The 20,421-nt window shown below is 40.6% G+C and overlaps 1 protein-coding gene across 2 annotated transcripts in view; it reads right to left on the bottom strand.

Annotated features, from left to right (window-relative positions):
* Positions 1-455: 455 nt before the first annotated feature.
* The window catches only part of N4BP1 (NEDD4 binding protein 1), a 44,712-nt gene continuing 24,746 nt past the window's right edge, over positions 456-20,421 (bottom strand). Inside the window, exons 2-7 of one of the 2 annotated variants that reach the window (XM_082366804.1) lie at positions 16,239-17,932; positions 8,759-8,889; positions 7,093-7,189; positions 4,841-4,948; positions 3,047-3,154; positions 456-1,249 (exon numbers count right to left, since the gene is read on the bottom strand). In XM_082366804.1, the coding sequence (XP_082222930.1) occupies positions 865-1,249; positions 3,047-3,154; positions 4,841-4,948; positions 7,093-7,189; positions 8,759-8,889; positions 16,239-17,932 (2,523 nt within the window). In that variant the 3' untranslated portion in view covers positions 456-864. The remainder of the gene's footprint in view (positions 1,250-3,046; positions 3,155-4,840; positions 4,949-7,092; positions 7,190-8,758; positions 8,890-16,238; positions 17,933-20,421) is intronic. The other variant, XM_082366803.1, reaches the window with a different exon arrangement.

Raw genomic sequence — 20,421 nt, 5'->3', positions numbered from 1 at the left:
CTAAACTTCCTCACATCCCACTAGTATCTTCAGAAGCTAACACGTGACTTCTAGAGTCAGTCAGGGACTGGCTGCTGAGTGCGTCTGCGCCCAGGACGAGGAATCCGGTCCACGGCTGTGGACTTGGGCGCGTCCAGACAGACGGCACTCCGACCCTCAGTTCCCTCTTCTGCAGGGCGGGAGGGGAGGAAGGGCTGGACTGCGTGAGCTCTCGAGTTTCTTCCGGCCTGGATGCTCTGTGCGTGTAACTTTGCCCTGGCCATTAACAACGGCTAGGCACAAGGTGCCATCTAGTGGCACCGCTTGTTCACTCTCACAAATGGTTCCAATGAAAGACCCCAGAGGAGCAAAATTAACTCCTAGGGACTCTAATTCCAGGGGTGAGGGCAGAGGAGGCTGGGAGGGGTGAACACACTTCACGTTAGCGGATGTGACATAGTCATCTCAAGAAAATATAAGAGGTCTTGCTTTCCCTAAGAAAGCAACTCTTTTTTTTATTTAGAAAGGCTAATCATATCCATTTGTCAATATTTTCAGCGTTAAGGAAAATAGTTTAAAAAACATAAAAATGTTAAGTACACTCAAGAGTAACTGCTATTAAACAGTTCTGAACAGGCAGAAAATGTAGACTTTCCTTTTACAGAAAATGTTAAATCTGTAATAGCAGCATAATTTATATATAGAAAAAAGCTGGTTTTGAAAACCCAGATTTTTTTATACACAAAACATCTGTTTTTTTTCTATACACTACAACAGCATTTCCACTGGGAAATTGGCTTCTTCACATTATGTCACTTCCTGCTGCCATGTGCAGATACTAGCTTGAGTGCATCTTCAGCCCAGAGCCCCAGTTCCCGACGGCCTTCAGTCCAACACCATGGCGGAAAGCGCGTTCAGGTCTTTCATGTATGGATGAGCTGCCAAGATCTGGTCGATTTTCAGTCTTTGCTCTGAGTCAGGGAAGATCTTCAGAAGGGCTTCCCTTAGCTCGTTGGTTTCCGCAGAAGATCTCTGTGCTGGCATGGGCAGATTCTGCTGGATGTTGGGAAGGTTTGGCAAAAGTGGGAAGCGGGGTTGCTGAGGAAGCCAGTGGCTGGGTGGGGTGCCCTGAATCCGGGCTGGAGGCTGGTGGCTGGTGCTGGCTGCCTGGGTGCCAGGGACTCTGAAGCTGGGGTCAAACATGCCCATGTTTGGCAGGGCACTGAGTAGGGGCTGCATATCTCTGTGAATGGAAGCAAGTCCTGGTGAGCTGGGTTATGAGATAAACAAGAAATCTGTCTAAACATCTGCTGCTGACATCAAGGCTCAAGGAGCTGCTCTCTGGCCTCTGCAGGCAAGATAGAAGACTGCAGCCAAGGCAGGGATGGCAGCTCTCCACAGAGGGGCCCGTGGGGATGCCAGTGACACCAATTCCCGACCAGTCATCACAGGGAACGCTAGCTCTTCATGAGCGACTCCACCTCCCTGGCCTGCTGCTGTGAGGACTGACCCTATCCAGCTGCTTGGCTCTAAACCACGGTGTACCAGGATCACCTGGAAGCTTTCAAAAGAACTGGAAACAGGGCCCTACTCTCCTGCAGGTTCTGATTCTCTGTGGAGCCTGGTTGATGGGGCTGAGAAAAAGGAACCCACTTTGGGCAGAGAGGCTGCCTCCCCAGCCCCCCAAGTCTGAGCGAGACGTTGGTGCCCACAACTTGAATGCACGTGAGTGTGTATACAGCGTCCGTACTGTTAAAAAGCCTCCCACTTGACTCTGCCTTGCAGCTGAGAAATGAGGCTGACTGAACACTTTTCCCAACTTCAAAAGCTCAGTCCCTCTGTGGGGGGAGCTATTACTAACTTCTTATTCAATTAGTTAACACTTTTGTGAAGAGCCATTAGGTGAGCAGGCAGGACTGACCCTGCTGCCAGGCTGCTGAGGCTGTAGAAGGAGCCAGAACTCTCCTTCCATTGTTTGACCCATGGGCCTTGATGCTTGCACACAGGCCTCAGGTCTTAAAGCCTAGCAGAGGATTTCCAAGTTCAGACTTCTGGAAGAAAAATGAGACATACGGACATCCAACAGGTGTTAAAAATGGCTGCCGTTCTCTTGGTGTCGGTAGAGGAGCAGGACCTTTGGGAACTAAGTCCTCATCTGTGTAATGAAACCCAAAGGCTCAAAAGAGAAATGATTCACAAGACCTGGGAGCTGAAATCATGCTGGTCTTGTGTGCAGAAGACAGCTCTGTGTGAACCACCCATCCCCCCAGAGGGTCCTGTTATAAATGGAAAGGATCAGCTATAGTCTCACTGCCTTAAAAAGCTGGGGGAGCTGTGCGTCTGATTCCTTTCAGTTTAGACCTCCATAGCAGCCCTGTGCAAACATCTGCTGAGAAATACACAGAAATGTAGCCTGTTTTACTTTAAAAAAGGGAAAAGGTCTATCACTGGGGAATATGATCTGTCACTTAGGCACACAGGACACTTTAGTTAACAGCGTCCATTACTTGAGAATTCTGAAAACAGAAACAACCACTAGCAACATGTCTTTAAACACAAACAAACAAAAAACCCTAATCCACAACAAAGAAAACCTAAGCTATCAAATCAATTTCGGTTTAATAAAGAATACTGGCTTCTCTATTAAGTGAGGTAGAAAGTAACACTTCCCCAGGCAGTGATTCCTGAATAGTAAATAAATTAATATAAGCATAAAATATTCAAAGCAAATGACTTGGGAAAATGAACTTAAAAAAGATATTCAGACACACACAATGAACCAAAGCAGCATTCACTAATAAGTGACCACTAGCAAAATCTGCTTTGTCTTCTTAGACCTGCAGGAAATTTGGCTCCCCATCCTCTGCTGGGATTAAAACCAAAAGGACCACAAATGAAGATTTGGTCTTTGGGAGACATTCCACATATATTTCACCAGCACTAAATCTAAGGCTATTTTAAAAAATAAAACGCCATTTTTAATCTTTAGAGAGAGAGAGCACTCGCGCTGAAGCACAAAGAACTGAAACAAACTTGTAAATGCAAGACAATCTGGAAAAGGAAATACCTAAGGAAGACTTCCTTCCGAAGAAATTCTTCTAATCGAGGTCCACTTCTCCCCAGAGGATCATCAGGAACCATAAATATGTCCCCCACAAAGGTATACTGGAGCAATCTACAACATGGAGAACAATTACAATGCTGGAGAAAACAATTAAAAGACTGCTTAACTGACTAAAGCAAAAAACAAATACACCCCAATTAAACCATTTTAATTTCTCTTTTGGATACAAATATTGGTCAATACAATAGAGTAAGAAACTTTTACCCTATTGGCTCTCACATTTCTTAGCAAGACTTTCAGATTTTTATCTGGGCCTGGGAAGCAGTTTCTTCTCCTGACTTTCAATGTAACTTTGAAAAATAAGACTGAAAGACTGTCTTAGGATACAACAGGTGCTCAACCAAGGTTTAATTTTTGAATAAATGAGTCCATAAGCAAACCCACTGATGTTCTTTTAAAAAAGGGAAACAGTACATGAAGAAAAAATATTGAAGGTCAGTTGAGCATGATTTATCAAGTCTACAAAAATGTTTAAAAAAGAAAAAAGTCCAAATGACTGGTTTGCTGCTTGGACTTGGGTTTCTGCCTTGTTTTATGAATTCTGAAGGCAATGGGTTGGTGTGTGACTGAGTCTTGACTGCATTTAAACCTTCCATGCATACACAGATGAGTGTCCAATAAATACTGACAATGAGCCCAGGGCACAGATCCAACAGAAACACATACTAGAAGATTAATGGCTTGTTAACTGTACCCAGGTCAAAGACCAATTCTGAGTTCAGCTATCAACAACAGTTTTTTAACAGTCAAAATGCAATTAGTAATTAACTTTCACCTGGGCATCATTTTCTAAAATGATGAACCAAAGAATCATTTTCTAAAATCCTCCAATGATTCAACAAAATATAAATATCAGACAAGGGGCAACTGTGAAACCCCTAAAGAGGTAAGTATGTAGTTACACTAGTTATATACTTGTCATACTAGATATACACAGCCTTGAGTTATGTTTTTTAGATTTGTGGCATTTATGACTCATCCCTGGCACTACCATAAGACTACTGCTTTTTGTTAAGTAACTTGTCAGACGATGCTTGTTAATGGAAAGTCCTGGAAGCTTGTGTTCACTGATTTTAATGCAGCTGAACACATTCAGAGTGTCATTACAAACAAAAAACCTACAGTAGTGATTGCAAACTCCTGACTTGGTTATTTTGGATGATATTCAACACGTTTTCAATACAGATGACTAAACTTGGTAAAATGATGGTAAAATGCTCAAGAAAAGCATCAGATAGTAAAAAGTAGAAACACTCTCTCCTCTCCCAAAAGTGAAAACCCAATCAGCATATTGATTTTGGTCCTACCCTCTTGATGAACTCATAGTTGTCATTAAATCCCAACCTTCATATTTCATAATTGAGTAAAGTCAGGAGGCCCAATGCCTTGCTCAAGTATCCCTCGGCATCAGGGCAAGGTGAAGTTAGGTGGCCATTTCTGCTCCATCACAGTTAACAGAGAGTTAACTGTGCCACAAAGATGTGCCTCTTGCCTCCTGCCAGGGAAAACTGATCTCTAGAAGACACCTGTGGGCACCAGAGCGTGCTCCCACATCACCTGCTGGAGCTACTGCTTTGTGCTGAGTCCTCCCACTTACTGAGAAGGGCCAGCCATGCTGTGGACTGGGGCATAGTCTTACGATACTTTAGGTCCCCTACACTGCTTCCAAGGTTGACGCAAAACAAATAATAAACAACAGAAGACATCTCTGACCAAAGACAAAGAAGAAAATATTACCTTTTTGTAATTATTTCTCTCCAAGAGGCTGACTCAGTCACAAATTCTCTGAAGTTATCATTTGTTACAATTATGCCACCAGTTTTGTCCGCTAAGTGTAGTAGAAACCTATGGTAATATAAGAGTGGTTAAAACGGGCAAGCAGGCAGGCATCCCTGGCTCAGAGAAGCTGTGTTATAAGAAGACATAAGGATTTCCTCTTCACAGGAAAATCACCAAAGAATTTAACCAAGGCTGGGAAGCAGAAAAGTTAAGCCCTTGTCAACTGAAGATCAATCTGAAATACTGAACATCTGAAATTACTAGACTAATTATAAATGAAGATCTGGTTTTCATACAATCTAACTCTTTTTCAAAATAATCTCAACCATAATTTATACATCTTTCTAGAGAAGCTGTATTATCAATAAAGGGTGGTAATATGATAATGCATGAGGACTAGAGCAGAGAATGAATAAGAGTTGACAAGCCTGTGAAATCACTGTTAGGTTTTTAGTTGCTAAGCTACGGTACTTTGGTTCTAAGATGAGCTGCTTGACACAGTCAGCCTCGCAATTTTTTTTTTAATGCCTAAATTCACATTTTCTGCTCTGACTTAAGAAGAGATGTCCAGAACTGCCATTCAGTTTAGTCCAAGTTATAGATCCACTCAAATGCAAATTATGAAAAGATACATGGTTAATCAAAAAGTTTAAGAATTAAATATTAAGGAGAATTCTATTTCATTGTTGGAGATTATTCATGTTCAAGCCCTCTTAATGAGAGATTTGTGAGGATAATATGAGTTTTATCTCCTAGTCAGGATGACTGCATTTGCCTGAGGCAATGTAGACAAAGATAATGAAACAATAAAATAAGAGAATCACTACTAGAATTAAAGGTGCAAACAACTGCTTTTATTAATAGTAGTGAGTACTTAAAAGAAGATTAAAAAACAAGCCTCATTAGTTTCAGAAATCTTAGGAAACCTTGGTTAAGTAAATATGATTTAGCATTTTGGATTTATTAATAAGTATCTTAAATTATTTCTAACTGGCATGAACTGTAAGTGGTAATGTCTGCCCAGACGTATTAACAAAAATAGGTAGTAAGGGCTTCTGTGCATGTACTGTGAATCAGGACACATACTCACAACTGCTAAAAACCCAGAGAGCCATATAAATTAAGCAAAAGCCTAGCCTACACACTTGCATATGCACTCAATTTCTGCTGGTGTGAGAATGAAGCTGCAGTGTTAGAGCATCTGAAGGTTCTTCATGAGCCTGGCGGTCCAACCTGCCTTTTCACCTGAGCACTCCAGGGTCCCTACCCAGTATCTTAGAGCTGGAGCAAGGGTGGGCCCTCCATCCCACTCTCCCAGTACCTTCTCACCTACGCCCCGGCCCAAAGGTGCCTCCTCCCACACTCTTCTTGATGCCACCTCTGACTCTCCCCATCAGATCTGGTCTCTCATACCAGCCTGGTGAAGGGTAAGGGGCTGTCAGTGAGAAGGCCCTTTGGACGTTCTGCTGAATGTCCACTGTCACCCCAAGTCCCCTTCCCCTGCTAAGCCCCTCTTTTCATCTCTCACCCATCTGACCATCACTCACTACCTTGGGTTACAAGTTAAGCACTGTCTTCAATGTGGGGGAGCACTGTGGTAGAACGCTGAGGCTAAACCACTAGGGGGCTTAAGTGCTAGAGGCCAGAGTGAAAGAAAGAGGGTGAGGGCAGGAGAGGAAAAAACAGGCAGCCACTGTTTAGGTTCTCAGACACTTGTCATCTCAGCACCTGCTCTCTGAGCAATGTAACAACCTAAGAAATGCAGCTTATTCCTATAACACGAGGGGCAGCTGAGACCATGTTCTATTATGTGGAAGAAATACTGAGGGCTCAGGCATCACAATGACAGACTAAGTCACTGGCCAAGTATAACCAGGAGGAGACAGGGAAATGTTTGAAAACCACTCGTGAGGCTGCCACACTAAGACAAGACAAACATTATTTTCAGGAAGTATCAAAAAAGACTACAAACTCAATATCTGCTTTTACTTATAGATTCTCAGTCATGTTTTATTAAAAATTCTAACTCAACAGCTTCTTTGGTAATCTCCCCAAACCATACAGCAAAGACCACTGAATGTATAACCTTAATGACCATAAACGTTGAAATTCTCAAACCCGAGTCAAGTGCGCCCACCGCCCGGTTGGAGCAGGCGGTTGGCTCCTCCCCACCCCACACCCGCTTTAGAAAGGAAACCAGCCTTTCATACCTGTCATCATGAGAAGCAATTCTTTCTCCAAAGACCATCCGTGCAGGGGTTAAAGATAATATTCCGAGCTCCTGGAGCTGGGTTAAGAAGTGCTGTTCTGTTCATGGAATAAGTTGAATACACATTCAGAAAAAGGCTATCTTCCCAGATATTTAAATAAATGAAAGCACTCCCAAATGTTTCACCTGGAGAGTTGTGGGAAACCTTTTTTCTATTGACTCAAGAAGACTCAATTTTACTAACTTACTGGGAAGGAAAAAAAAAAAAAATCAAGCAAGACATATACTAAGACAAATATAACAAAAACTGACTTTAGCTATTTTTTAAACTTAAAACTGTTCAACTCATTTGCTTCTTAAATTAAGAAGAGTAAACCATAAACCTATATTTAATGGATCTTACCATTAAGAACTTTTTCACAGCCACATTACAAGCAGTAGAGGACAAAGAGAGTTAAGGGCAAGAGTCCCTGGGAGGGAGGGCAGGGGTGGGAACAGGAAGAGTGATGGCAGTAGAAGCAGACAAACTGCTCTGTCCCGATCCCAAGAAAGGCCTGCTTGGTCCCTATTCCAAGAGTTTGTCAAATCTCCCTCTGGCTGGCATCCTATCTAACCTCTCTCTGATATCTGTACAAATATTTACTGATTTTCACGGGAGTGGGCTGTGACAGAGGATAAAGGAGGGCCAAAGCCACAAACGAGTAATGGGCAAAAAAGAAGCTAAAAGCTCAGAATCTAAGATCCCCACACCGACATTCCCTACAATGGTACTCACCACTGACTTAAGCTGAAATGCCCAAACATGGTGTCTTTATGATTCTAGAAATGCACAGCACATAAGGCTTACAAGACTCTTACAGGGATCTTACTGCAAAAATAACTGAAATGAGTGGATCTGCCTCATTTCTCAAGTACCTTCTGTTAGGACCAACACACTCCCCTGAGTGAGGCAAGCTGGGATACTTGGGAAATGTGGTTTTACCATTTCCACCTCAACAGTGCCTAAGTTCTACTTCCTGTTGTAAATGTGTTGGGTGAGTCCTGTTCTCACGCTTCCTCCTCCCAATCTACCTTTTATTTCCAGGTAATCTGATGTGTTGAGCTGCCTGGCATAGCCCTTTCACTGGTTTTCCTATTACGACCCAAGAAACAAAAAAACTTTAAGCTTCTCTGGAATATTTAAGGATCTATAATAAGTTCAAGTCTTTTGTGTGTGGCCTGCAGGTGAGCCACGCAGTACCATACAATTAACATACATGACTTATGTTAAGCTATTAAACAGACTGTTAAAAAGACATTCTCTTTGAGGGTTCCGAATTTATCAAATGGCCATTTTCAAAAATACTGTTTAAAGAGGAAGAAACCCAGCTTACTAGAAAGACATATTTAATCAACTTTTTAGAAAGTCAAAGAAAATTTTTGTGATATATAATGAAGTCTAATATAACTTTCTATATAAACAGCTATTTAACTTTCCATCCTTCCCCCCAAGTATTTCTTATGCTGTAACACTCTTCAACTGATTTTTTTTTTACTGGGTGCAACGAATTTACAGTTTTGTTTTTAAAGCTGCGGCACATGACTCTATTCTAAGTAGTGTGTGTTACAATTACAAGCCAACTCATTAAATACCTAATTAGTAATCTGGAAAAATCAGTTTGCCTCACCTGTGACATTAGGATCACGCCTTGTTCTCCACTGCGGGACAAATACAGTGATGTTTCTGTTGCCAAGCTTCCAAAAATATTCAACCGCAATCGCAATTCCACGACAAGAAAAGAACTTTTTCAGACCATGGCTGTATGAGAAAAAGTAAAATTTATTTCAGTTTAAAGCATGTTTAAAGTATGTTAAGTTTCACCATGATAACTTTAATTTAATAATTAATTATTTAATTTAATAATTTCCTCTAATAGTCTGCTGCTCTGCAAAGCCAAGAGAGAACCCATGATAGGAGGCAGGATTCTTAATAGCTCTGTGATTTCTGTTGTATTTTATTCAGTTCATTTAATTGAGTGTGCTTTTGTGGTAGAAGGCAGTTTTAGCTTCAGGGCAATACTTGTTTATTACACCTTTTATTTTTGTTTTCAGATAAAGAGCCCATTCTAGAGAGCCCTAGTCCACGGGCCTCTAAGAATGTTTTATGAATTTTACGGAGGAATTTGTTGCTGAAGCACAAGCAGCTGTGATCAGAACTATTCCATGACATGGTCCTCAGCACCACAACTTCCAAAGGCTTCGTGAATGCCTGTGGCTCCGGGAGGGCTGCATCCCCTTTCTGGAGAACTGTGAAAAGTGACTCAGTTTACAGCTTCCAGGAAACAAGTTGAGGGCAAGGCTCAAATGAAACTACCTGGGGGCCATGGCCGTGATTTTGTTGAAGGAAGCAGAAAGCAGGCGGAAAATAAACACGGGACAGTACTGAACATGACTGAGTACACTTTTTCTGCAAAAGGCCAGGCACTGTCTGCTGCGCCACGGAACTGTCAACCGTTAGTAAAGGGGTGTACCTAAATTCCATGTTTATAAAAACAGGTGGTGGCCAGATTTGGCCCCTAACTTGTAACCTCTGGTATAGAGGATTAAAAACTGTTCCCCACCTCAAAACCTGGTAACAAATTTCAAAAGAAAAGAAGAAAAATATTTAAAATTTATTCTCCAGCAGTTAAGTAAGTTTTATTTAAAAAGTGTTTTTAAAAGTTTGACATTTTGCAGGTGGTAATCCGTTTGTCTACCCATGAGTATTAGAAAAAGGGAGAAATCCCTCTGATGTTACATTTGAGATTAGCATAATCTGTCCTCACCGCTTCAATGATCGCCTATGATGCAATGACAGTAAATTCTGCATTTTCAGTCCTGTCTTCTCACATCTCAGAACCACTTGGCAAGGCCTCCCTGGTGGCGCAGCGGTTGAGTCCGCCTGCCAATGCAGGGGACACGGGTTCGAGCCCTGGTCTGGGAGGATCCCACATGCTGCGGAGCAACTAGGCCCGTGAGCCACAACTACTGAGCCTGCGCGTCTGGAGCCTGTGCCCCGCAACAAGAGAGGTCGCGACAGTGAGAGGCCCGCGCACCGCGATGAAGAGTGGCCCCCGCTTGCCGCAACTAGAGAAAGCCCTCGCAACAGAAACGAAGACCTAACACAGCCATAAATAAATAAATTGAAAAAAAAAAAAAACCACTTGGCAGGTACTTCCTTCACTTGGAGCACTGCCTCCTCAGGCACAAAGTGTCCCAAGTCACCCCCAGGCTCTGCTAATTCTAACCCACCTGCACTGACTCCAGTTAGACTGACCCTGAAATGCAGCCACGCAGTCTCTGATTCTGCTCAGGGCCTTCTACAGCACCATTCTTCTACACAAATCCAGTGCCTGGCTTCGAGGGCGCCTCCACACCTGACTAGTCAGATGGCATCTGGCCAAAGCATACCTTCTGCTTCCACCACCATCCGTCATCACACTCTGGATTTTGGCCAGGTGGTCTTGCCATTTGACTCTTCCTGGGTTCTGAGCTTTTTCTTATCTCTTAAACCTCCTCCCCGAATGCCCTCAGGACCCAAGGCCAGTCTCTCTTCTTCTATGAAGCTGTCTCTAGACACAGGCCCTCAACCATCCCTCTTCTTTTCTCTGACTTGCTATCTATCTTGTACTGTGCACCAGAACCACAGAATTTAGGAATGCATTTAAAGTCATGTTAGAGATAAAAAGAATGAAACACCTCTTGAGAGACAGAGCCACTTGCCCAGCTTGCACCGTCAGAGGGTGCATGAGCCGGGATTAGACTGACGTTTCCTCACTCCTGGGCCAGTGCCCTTTCAACTACCCCCCAGTGGTACTGTCCCCAACTAGATCTACATTCTCATGGAGCAGGAATGGGCTGGACCTGTAAGAAACATCTAACGTCCAGAAGAGTGGCTCAGAAATGCCTCCTTTTAGAGGCTAAAGCCCACTCTCTTCTCAGTGAACCATAAATAAGAGACTGCACAGGCATCAGCTATACCCCAGAAAAGGTATGCAAGTAAACAAACCCATTCTTGATGAAATAACTTAGCAGTGGTTTATTTATATAAAAGCATTTAAATATGGCAAGAATGTAGCAATATGACATTTATTACTGGGGTGGGGGGGTAGTTTTGTACAGGGGGTCTTACCCTTGAGATAAATGCACTAAAAAAGCTTATAAAGTGTCTTCTTAGTTTATTCATCAGACACAAATGTGTATGAACTCTTTTTCTCTTCTTTTCCTTAAATGCTTCTGTTGATGGAAACAGTAGAAACTGGGTGGAAATAAAGTCCCCAGTCCATTACCTTGGGTCACTAAGGAAAAGGAGGGAAATGACAGTAGATAAAATTCTGCTGCCCTGGACCCCTCACAAGCTTAGATGGGGAAAGTGGAGTTTCTAGAAACATTAGCACTAAAACAAATTTCCGAAGGGTTAGTTATCCTCAGTGATAAGATCAAATCATTTTTAATACCCTGAAAAATCTCTAGGGCTGTTTTAGGAGTAAATAGCAGTTCAAAATTCTGGTAGAGAACAAATGGACTAATCCATAAAACAACAGAAACAAAATCAAGTGGAGCCAAATTACTGACCTTAAAATAATACGAAGTGTCCTTGACCTTGCCTACTTTTACTCTCACACTCTGACCAGGCAAAAAATGTGCTGTCTCCTAGCCTCCCTGCAATCAAACCAGAGCAACTTGCTGACAGGTAAACAACTCAGACCAGTGGTGTTTTCTGACTCAGAGACAAAGGGTATACACACAATAACACCTCACTACGTCTGTGAAGGCCAAAGCTCTGGGGTTCCCAGATCCAAACATAGAATTAACAGATATTAAGCCTGAGAAGCCAGATGTGCAGGCTCTCAAGGGAGATTTAAACTCCTGTTTCCATAAACTTGGGAACAACTTATAATATCTGGTTGTTTTCCATATTGTAGCAGACAGTCAACTAGAAAGAGGGTCCAAAGCAGAGAGGAGATGGGTGATAAATACCTGATAAACACTCATGGCCGTCACAGAACCAAGACACGGCAGTGTGGGAAAAGAGTGAGAAACCCTCTGAGTTACCCAGGAAAGAATAATCCCTTTCTATAGCTTCCACTTAATAAAAATAGCCATGGAACCCTGATATAGCAAGACTAGCATGAAAAATGGTTAAAATGTAGAGGGAAGTGAAGGGACAAACCTCATCTACATGGAAAATTGTCTACACAGATAAGTCAGGTGCTCTTATGCTGAAGTTTCAGACTGACAAGAGACCGAGTGTTATCTGGCCTCCATGGTGACGCCTAGCCATACACCACAAACAATTTCCATTTACTCATCGTTTGACTCACTCATGGTGACAAATGGGAAAAACCAAGTAAAGATATGCATAATCAGCAGCATTAAGTAGGGTATTTTGGAATTTCTCACGGTGTGTTATAAACTGCAGACACCACGCTGGACAGACAAATAAACAAGGCTTTGCAGAAACCCAGGGATGGGTGGGCCTGAATGGCTCTAAGGTGGGGTTCAAACCTATTGCTTAAGAACTCAAATTTCCTTTTTAACTACTTCCTCAACTAGCTGGGTCAAATTAGTGAGGTTTACTCAGCAGTGCCTGAGCAACTCAAGACTTATGTATCCAATGTTGCCAAGGCCTAAAAATTCAACCTCAGCTTCTGTGGGAAGAGGCAGGGTGTGTGATGGCTCTGGAGAGTAACATCATGGGCCCAAATCTCATATCTGCATAATCTTGGACAAGATTTTTAGGCCATATCATATTATATACATTATAGATTAATTTTTACTTCACGAAACTGGTGTGAAGACGATATTTTAAAAGATAAAGTAGAGCACCTGACACATAACAAGTGTTTGCTTTAAGATTCCAAATATTTGGGGGCTTCCCTGGTGGCACAGTGGATAAGAATCCTCCTGCCAATGCAGGGGACACGGGTTCGAGCCCTGATCTGGGAAGACCCCACATGCCGCGGAGCAACTAAGCCCATGCGCCACAACTACTGAGCCTGCACTCTAGAGCCCGCAAGCCACAACTACTGAGCCCGCGTGCTGCAACTACTGAAGCCCGCGCGCCTGGAACCCGTGCTCCGCAACAAGAGAAGCCACTGCAATGAGAAGCCTGCGCACCGCAACGAAGAGTAGCCCCGGCTTGCCGTAACTAGAGAAAGCCCATGCGCAGCAACAAAGACCCAACGCAGCCAAAAATAAATAAAAATAAAATAAATAAATTTATAAAAAAAAAAGACTCCAAATATTTGTTGAAATGTAATCCAAATTGATTACTAGAATAGCAATTGGAATAGCAATATAAATGGGTGGTGAAAAATCATTTAAACAATCCTAATCTTTCTTAGTCTTTAATTCATTGATTCATTCAACCCATCGTCACTTAGTGGCTACTACGCGCCAGGCACCATAGACCTTGGGGGTAGTTTCAGGGAACAGAACAGACACGCATCGCTTCTTTTATGGAATTTACAGTCTATTAATTCACATATAATATTGAAGCAATTGATTTAGAATAATGATTTTTTCTGACTTAAAAAAATTAAGGTGAAATTCACATAACATAAAATAATCATTTTAAAGTGAACAATTCAGTGGCATTTAGTACATTCACAATGTTGTGCAACCACCATTTATATCTTATGCCAAAACATTTCCATCACTCCAAAATAAAACCCTGTACCCATTAAACAGTTTCTTCCCAGAATAAGAGTTAATTTTAATTACTGATATTTTCAGATCAATCTACATCAAATTAAGTATAAGTCTGTCTTCTTAGGATAATACATCCTTTGTAAAAGAGTTGCTTTTAAGTTGAGACACCTGTGAATTCAAAGAAACTCAAAATCCTCTCTCAAATAATCAGCTTGTAGTTTCCCTTAGTGCACTAATTCAGCGGTTTTCAAAAGAAATGGTACTGTACTGAAGAGTGTTAGGAAATAAGTGACACTGTTTTGGGGTGTCACAATGGCTGGGGGGCAGTATGGGCAAAGTAGGAGGGACTAGATAGATATGCAAAACACCCTGTCCTGGATAGCCAGTGCCACTCTAAATTCCAATAGCGACCCCTTTGAGAAATATACTAGTTACCACAAAAAGGTTTTTTAAAAGTGTCATTATCACTGCTCATTCTACCTTAATTTGCATTTCTTAGTCTTTGAACACCAATTTGGGAAATCTCTCCATACACAGAAAAATGAGAAAGGATTAATATTACTCATAATCGTGACCTAAATTTTATATCATCATTTGGCTCAAGAAATTGTAACAAGGAGGAACTACTGTGGGGCTTGGACCGTGAGTGATTGAAATTGCACTTTACATTTTTACTTAGATAATGCTATGCAGCTGTGGGTCATTTGCTGGGTTTCCCCCAAAAGAACTGCCAAAAAACAAAGTGAAATGACAATAAACAGTATTATTTGGAAATGAAGACAAGTATATTACACATTTTTACTGCCTATATTCAAACTTTAACATATGAAATGCTGGCATTTTCTTCTTTTTTTGACAGCAAAGTACAGCACCATTCAAAAAAATAAAAATCAAAAGAATCTCTGTATTTTAAAAAATAGATACTAAAATATTTATAGATGGAAATGAAATATCTGAGAATTCCTTCAAAATGGGTGAAAGGCAGCAGGTGGGGGTATAGGTGAAACAATGTTTGAAATGATGAAACAAGACGGGCCATGTACGTAATGGGCACATGGGAATCCCAAATGAAACCAACACAGAATTCATCCTATTATCTTCTTGTGAATTTCTTTGAAAATTCTAACAAAAAAAATCAAAAAATAATGAATACATAATAAATGTGTATTTTAATAATAAAATTCACTTTATCTTTCAATTTTATCAAGTATTCCTGAAAAATCAGGGGATTAACTGATCTTTTAGAACTCCTAGGAAAGAGGTCACATAAACATTCAGCAATTCAGAAAAGTACAGCTGACTCTTGAACAACACAAGGTTTGAACTTCAAGGTCCACTTAAACGTGGATTATTTTTTCCAGTAGTAAATACTACAGTACTGTATGATCCGAGGACGCAGAACAGCTTTATGGAGGGCTGAATGGTAAAGTTACTTTGCCTGGGCAGAGGGCCGGTGCCCCCTAACTCCACATCGTTAAAGGGCCAATTGTATTTCAACTACTTCATTCCATGTCCATCGTTAAAGGGCCAACTGTATTTCAATGACTTCATTCCATGTCCAGGTGCCCCTTTTCTTGAACTGCAGCTACTTAAATGCTAAACCTTGAAGACTTCTTCAAAATCAGTGGAGTGACTGGTTTTGAAAACCGGAGGGAGACCACCTAGCAGTTGTTGAAATGGCGCGATAAAGATGTCCTTTAGGACAGGGCAAAAGGCTGTAGCAAGTGAAACTCAGGAGGCCGAAACCCGCCTGATGTCAAACAGCTGGTCCACAGTGAGGTGGAGACTCTCTGACCCCCAAACTCTCCTTAGTCACTATATCAAACCTCCCCTTAGAGAACAAATCCAATCCCACACTGGAAGTATAAAATCAGAATCCTAAGAGGGTTCCAAGACAGGCTAAATAGAAACGATCATTTAACTCCTTTTACTAAAAACAAATATACAAACTTTTAGTAGGAGCAGAGGCCCATAAAGAAGCTCAAACTGAAGAATTTCCTTAGAAAGGAAATTGCTATCACTCTATCAACGAAAGTATAACAGAAGTACATCACACCTATTATCCCTGCACATACATGGCTAAAGACCTGGCATGCTGTACATAAAAAGAAAAAATCTTTTTTGTCTTAAGCTTCATCCTCGTATTCAAAACCTAATGGTGTTCATGGCATTAAGAATCTAAGGATTTAAAAGTCTCTTTACTGCTTATTACTGGGAAATGTAATGTGAAAAGGCAAGTTTTCTATCATTCCTTGCTCTCAGAAATACAGGTTCAGCAGAGTGAAGAAAGTTTATACGATGCCAGAGGAGGGAATAACAAAACTTTCCCAATCAGCTGTTTTCTTCTTTCTTTTTGTCAGGTAAGGCTATAGGTCAACTACACAGACGCACAGGATAGTTCCTACAAACACATGCAATTCTGAGACATGGCTAAGAGGCCTATTGAAAACTATAATTTGAAGAGAATGGACTTACGTAATTGCAACATTACTCCCATCTATAACAATGTGCTTCAAATCCGTTCTCCCTGGTTCATTTTTTAATTCCAGCTTGTAGGGTACTTTCAGAGTATCTCGGAATCTTTGAACCCCAGTAACTGAGGAATCGATATGCTCAGAAGGTCCTGCCAACCTTGCATCGGTAACTGAAGGTAACAGCTGGGGCAGCGGCACTGGTGGAGAAAGGGGTGGACAATTTGGTTTAGACTGAGGAGAGGTACAACACCTCGAGCGGTTTTCACAGGCAGACTTCATATTATTTGGAAGCAAGGGTTCTGCTTGCTGCTGCACACCATTTTCAGGAAAAACTGGAATTCTGGGCTGGTGACTTGAAGCTCCTCTTGAAACAAAATTGACAATTTCTTTGGGACTTGAAGGGGCTAGAGAGGGTAAAAGGCCATCAGTTTCAAGGTCTATATTACAAATGTAGTTCTGATTTGAACTCCAGATTTCTTGTTTCTGTTCTATTGGCACTGTTCTGAAAGCATTAATTTTGCAATTTGAGGTACATGGTTTCGATTCTACTTTGAATGGTAACTGAGAAAAATTTTCTACCATATTTTGCTGTGTGTGAGTCTGTGTTTTCTTTGGAGTGGAATCTGCTGTAAGCTCATTTATGCTGCCACAAACACCTTTATTTTTGGTTCTGTTGGTCTCTGGATACACAGTACCAGGTGGAAATTCTCTGTCTTCTTGGAATCTTTTATTTTCCTTTTCAATTTCCTCCAAGAGTAATAATGGTTCAGTAGATGGCCCATACTCCCTAATGACCTTTTCTACAATTTCTTGGGAATAGCCCATGGTTTTAAAAAAGTTTACAAGGATGTTGTATTCCATTTCCTCAGTAGTGTCTTTTACATCTGGACTTAAATTTTCGGCATCAGTAGAAGAATCAGATAGGTCAATGATTACACTTCCAGCTAATGTCTTACCATCATGTAAAAGCTCTCCCTCTTGAACATTTTCCAAAGAAAACTGTTTCTTGGTACGCCTTTCTTCAGAATCAGAAAACCTCCTCTTGTGACAAACTCTGTCTTTGGAAAGCGCCTCTTCATCTGGCATTACACCATTTATTGGAACAAAAAGTACATCTTGTGAACTAGAAAAGACTGTGTCCATTTGTTTTGTAAGCTCAGAAACAGGAGTCCCAGCTTTATTTCTTGCCTCTTCCTGCAAAACAATTTCATCTCTGGAAATATTCAGCCCTGTGGCAGCATTCTGTGTAAACTCTGTTTGTTTAGAATCTCTAATTTCAATTACATCATCATCTCCTGTTTCAAATAGATTCTCCTCACCTTGGGTGAGTGCCAAAAGTTCTTTTTTCAAGGAAGTGGGTAAAATCAACAAGTCCATTGTGTAACTGTCTGCACGAGCTTCAACAAATTGTTTAAATTCCCTTTTTACCTCTGATTCTTTTTGGCTGTTGGGTAGGTTCTCATTATTCTCGAAGAGCTTTACAAACTGCTGAATGTGACTCCTAGCCATGACCACAGCTTCGGCACTTCCTCTGATGCCAAGAAGACCAATGTCGAGAATGCAGAGATCGGCACAGGTGTCCTGAATCAAGCTCTTCAGAAACAGGCTCTGTGCCCCAACAAAAATGCAGTGCATGGCCTTGGGGTAACATTCTCTTTCTTCTAATTCGGGTTCACAGATTCCTTTAATATATTCCTGTAAAGAGAAAATAAGAAATTAGATCAATTTACAAAAGCTCCTTACAGCACATTACTATGTTACACATGAAATTACAAATATCAAGCTGCACAAAAGTCAAAAGCATGTTAATATCCTTGGAAAAAATACCACGTTTTAACTGAAATATTTAAAATAACAGATATAAGTCACTTAATTGTTTTCAGAGGAACTAAAACTTTGCATCTAAGTCTAAAAAGTAGGTATTTGTAACATTTTCAATAGTGTGTCTTGCAATGTGATCTTAGGAGTTTGCCCAGCTGCACAGTGGATAATGACAAGACTGGATTTATTTATGTCTATAAAGAATAAACATCTTTGCTTGCTACTAGTCATTTATTACTACTATGACATAATTAAGAGAGAAGATAATCAAATCAAATGATTTACTCCAGAACAAACCTTGACTTTTGTTTTGCTACTATTGTTTCCAGATGAAACAGACTGATTTTTTTGAAGGCATTTAAAAACAAGATCAGTTTAACAAAAAAGTTCTTCTAGCTGGCTGGAACAATGTATATACCCTATATACTTTTACGTCTGTTTTCCAAGAAAGACCAGACTATTTAAATGTAGATCTAAATATAAAGAACCATAGAATGCTGAAGAGTACTGCCTTTCTCAGATATAAAGCTACGGTTTCCAGTGAAATTTGGTGTTGAAAGAGGCCTGAAGGAGGTAAAAAAGGGAACTGGGTTCTTAAGCAATCAGGCTGCCACTGGAGGCTGAAGTGTGAATCAAATAAACGTGCAAAAAGCACTCAGACCAACAGTGGAGCATACTTGTTAATAACCTGGGCACTGGAGCCAGTTCCTAGGCTCAAATTCCAGCCATGCAACTGGTGACCTTGCTCAAGTTACCTAACCCTTCTGAGCCCAGTTTCTGCAACAGTGAAAGAGAGAGAGGCTAGTGCAATCTCAGGTGTTCTGAGGAAATTCAAAGAAATAATAAATGTAAAGTTCTGACAATAGTGTCTCACACGTGCTTACTAAATAATAAACACTGTTACTTCAAATTATCAGTGAGAGCTTTCTGGACAGACATCTGTAAGAAATGAGCCTGGCGATATCTGATCTATACGTTACACTAAAATCAGAATGGCGTTATCCAAAATGGTGCTATTTAGAAAAGTTCAACCTGTGCAACCGGTTACAATGAGGCTTTACAAACTTGCACCTACTATGTACACTTGCTGTTATAATGGCCACATGTCCTCCACTAGAATTTATATACAAGTGTGTACATATTCCTTGTTTACACATTTCAAACTACAAGATTCCTACAAGGAGATGAAACACCAGAAATACAAGGAAAACATCAAGGGGAAAAGCTCAACCCACGCAGTATAATAATGTTCAGTCATGAGTTCTTTACTCTCTTATGTTCTTTTGGATAAACGTGGAATATCTATGGGCTTGGCGGTATGAATGAACCTTTGTCAAGTAAGTGGCTTGCAAATATTTTCTCCTAATCTATAGTTTGTCTTTTCATCCTCTTTTGTGACAGAAAAAGTTTTTGATTTTTAAGGAAGCCCATTTATTGGTTTTTTCTTCACTAAGACTTAGGTCCCAAAGATTTCTCGTGTGTTAGCATCTAAAAGTTTTACATTTAAATCTATAATCCATTTTGAGTTCATTTTTGTTATCAAATGCGAGGCTTTGTTCGAGGTTCATTTTTTGCTTATGGATATCCAGTTGCTCTAGCATTCATCATTTCCTGAAAAGACTATCTTTTCTCTATTGAATTGCTTTTGCCAGTTTGTCAAAAATCAGTTGGCCAAACTTGTGTGGGTCTATATCTGGGTTTCCTATTCTGTCCCATCAACTTATGAATTTATCCCTTCACCAATACCATACAGTCTTGACTATTATAATTATCTAATGTCTTAAAATTGGACAATGACTGCTCCCACTTTATTCTTCTTTTAAAAATTATTTTTAGCTATTCTAGTTTCTTTGCCTTTCCAAATCAAATTTTAGCATAATCTTACTTAGCAATTATGTTAAACTTGCACATTGATTTGAGGACAAATGACATCTGCTGACTCTTCTGATGCACGAACATGGTATGTCTCTCCATTTCTCCAGATCTTTGCTTTCTTTCATCACTGTTTTATAGTTTTGAGCATACACATTTTGAGTCCTATACACGTTTTATGAGGTTTACACCCAAGTATTTCATTTTTTTGAGCAACTGAACATGGCACTGCATTTTAATTTTGGTTCCTATGTGTTCATTGTTAATAAATATAAATACAATTGATTTTTGTATATTGATCATATATCCTGTGACCCTGCTGATCGTATTTCTAATTCTAGGATTTTTTTCTTCTAGATACCCTGGGATTTTCTATGCAATTATGTCATTTCCTTTTGGTTTTTTTTCTGACCTATATGCCTTTTACTTTCTTGCCTTATTGTACTGGTAGAACTTCCAGCACTGTGCTGAAAAGCAGTGGTGAGAGCTGA

The sequence above is a fragment of the Balaenoptera borealis genome (assembly GCF_965194805.1).
Source record: "Balaenoptera borealis genome assembly, chromosome: 19".
NCBI lineage: Eukaryota > Metazoa > Chordata > Mammalia > Artiodactyla > Balaenopteridae > Balaenoptera > Balaenoptera borealis.
The sequence above is the reverse complement of the archived record's forward strand: the minus strand, read 5'-3'. Positions and strand labels throughout refer to the sequence as shown.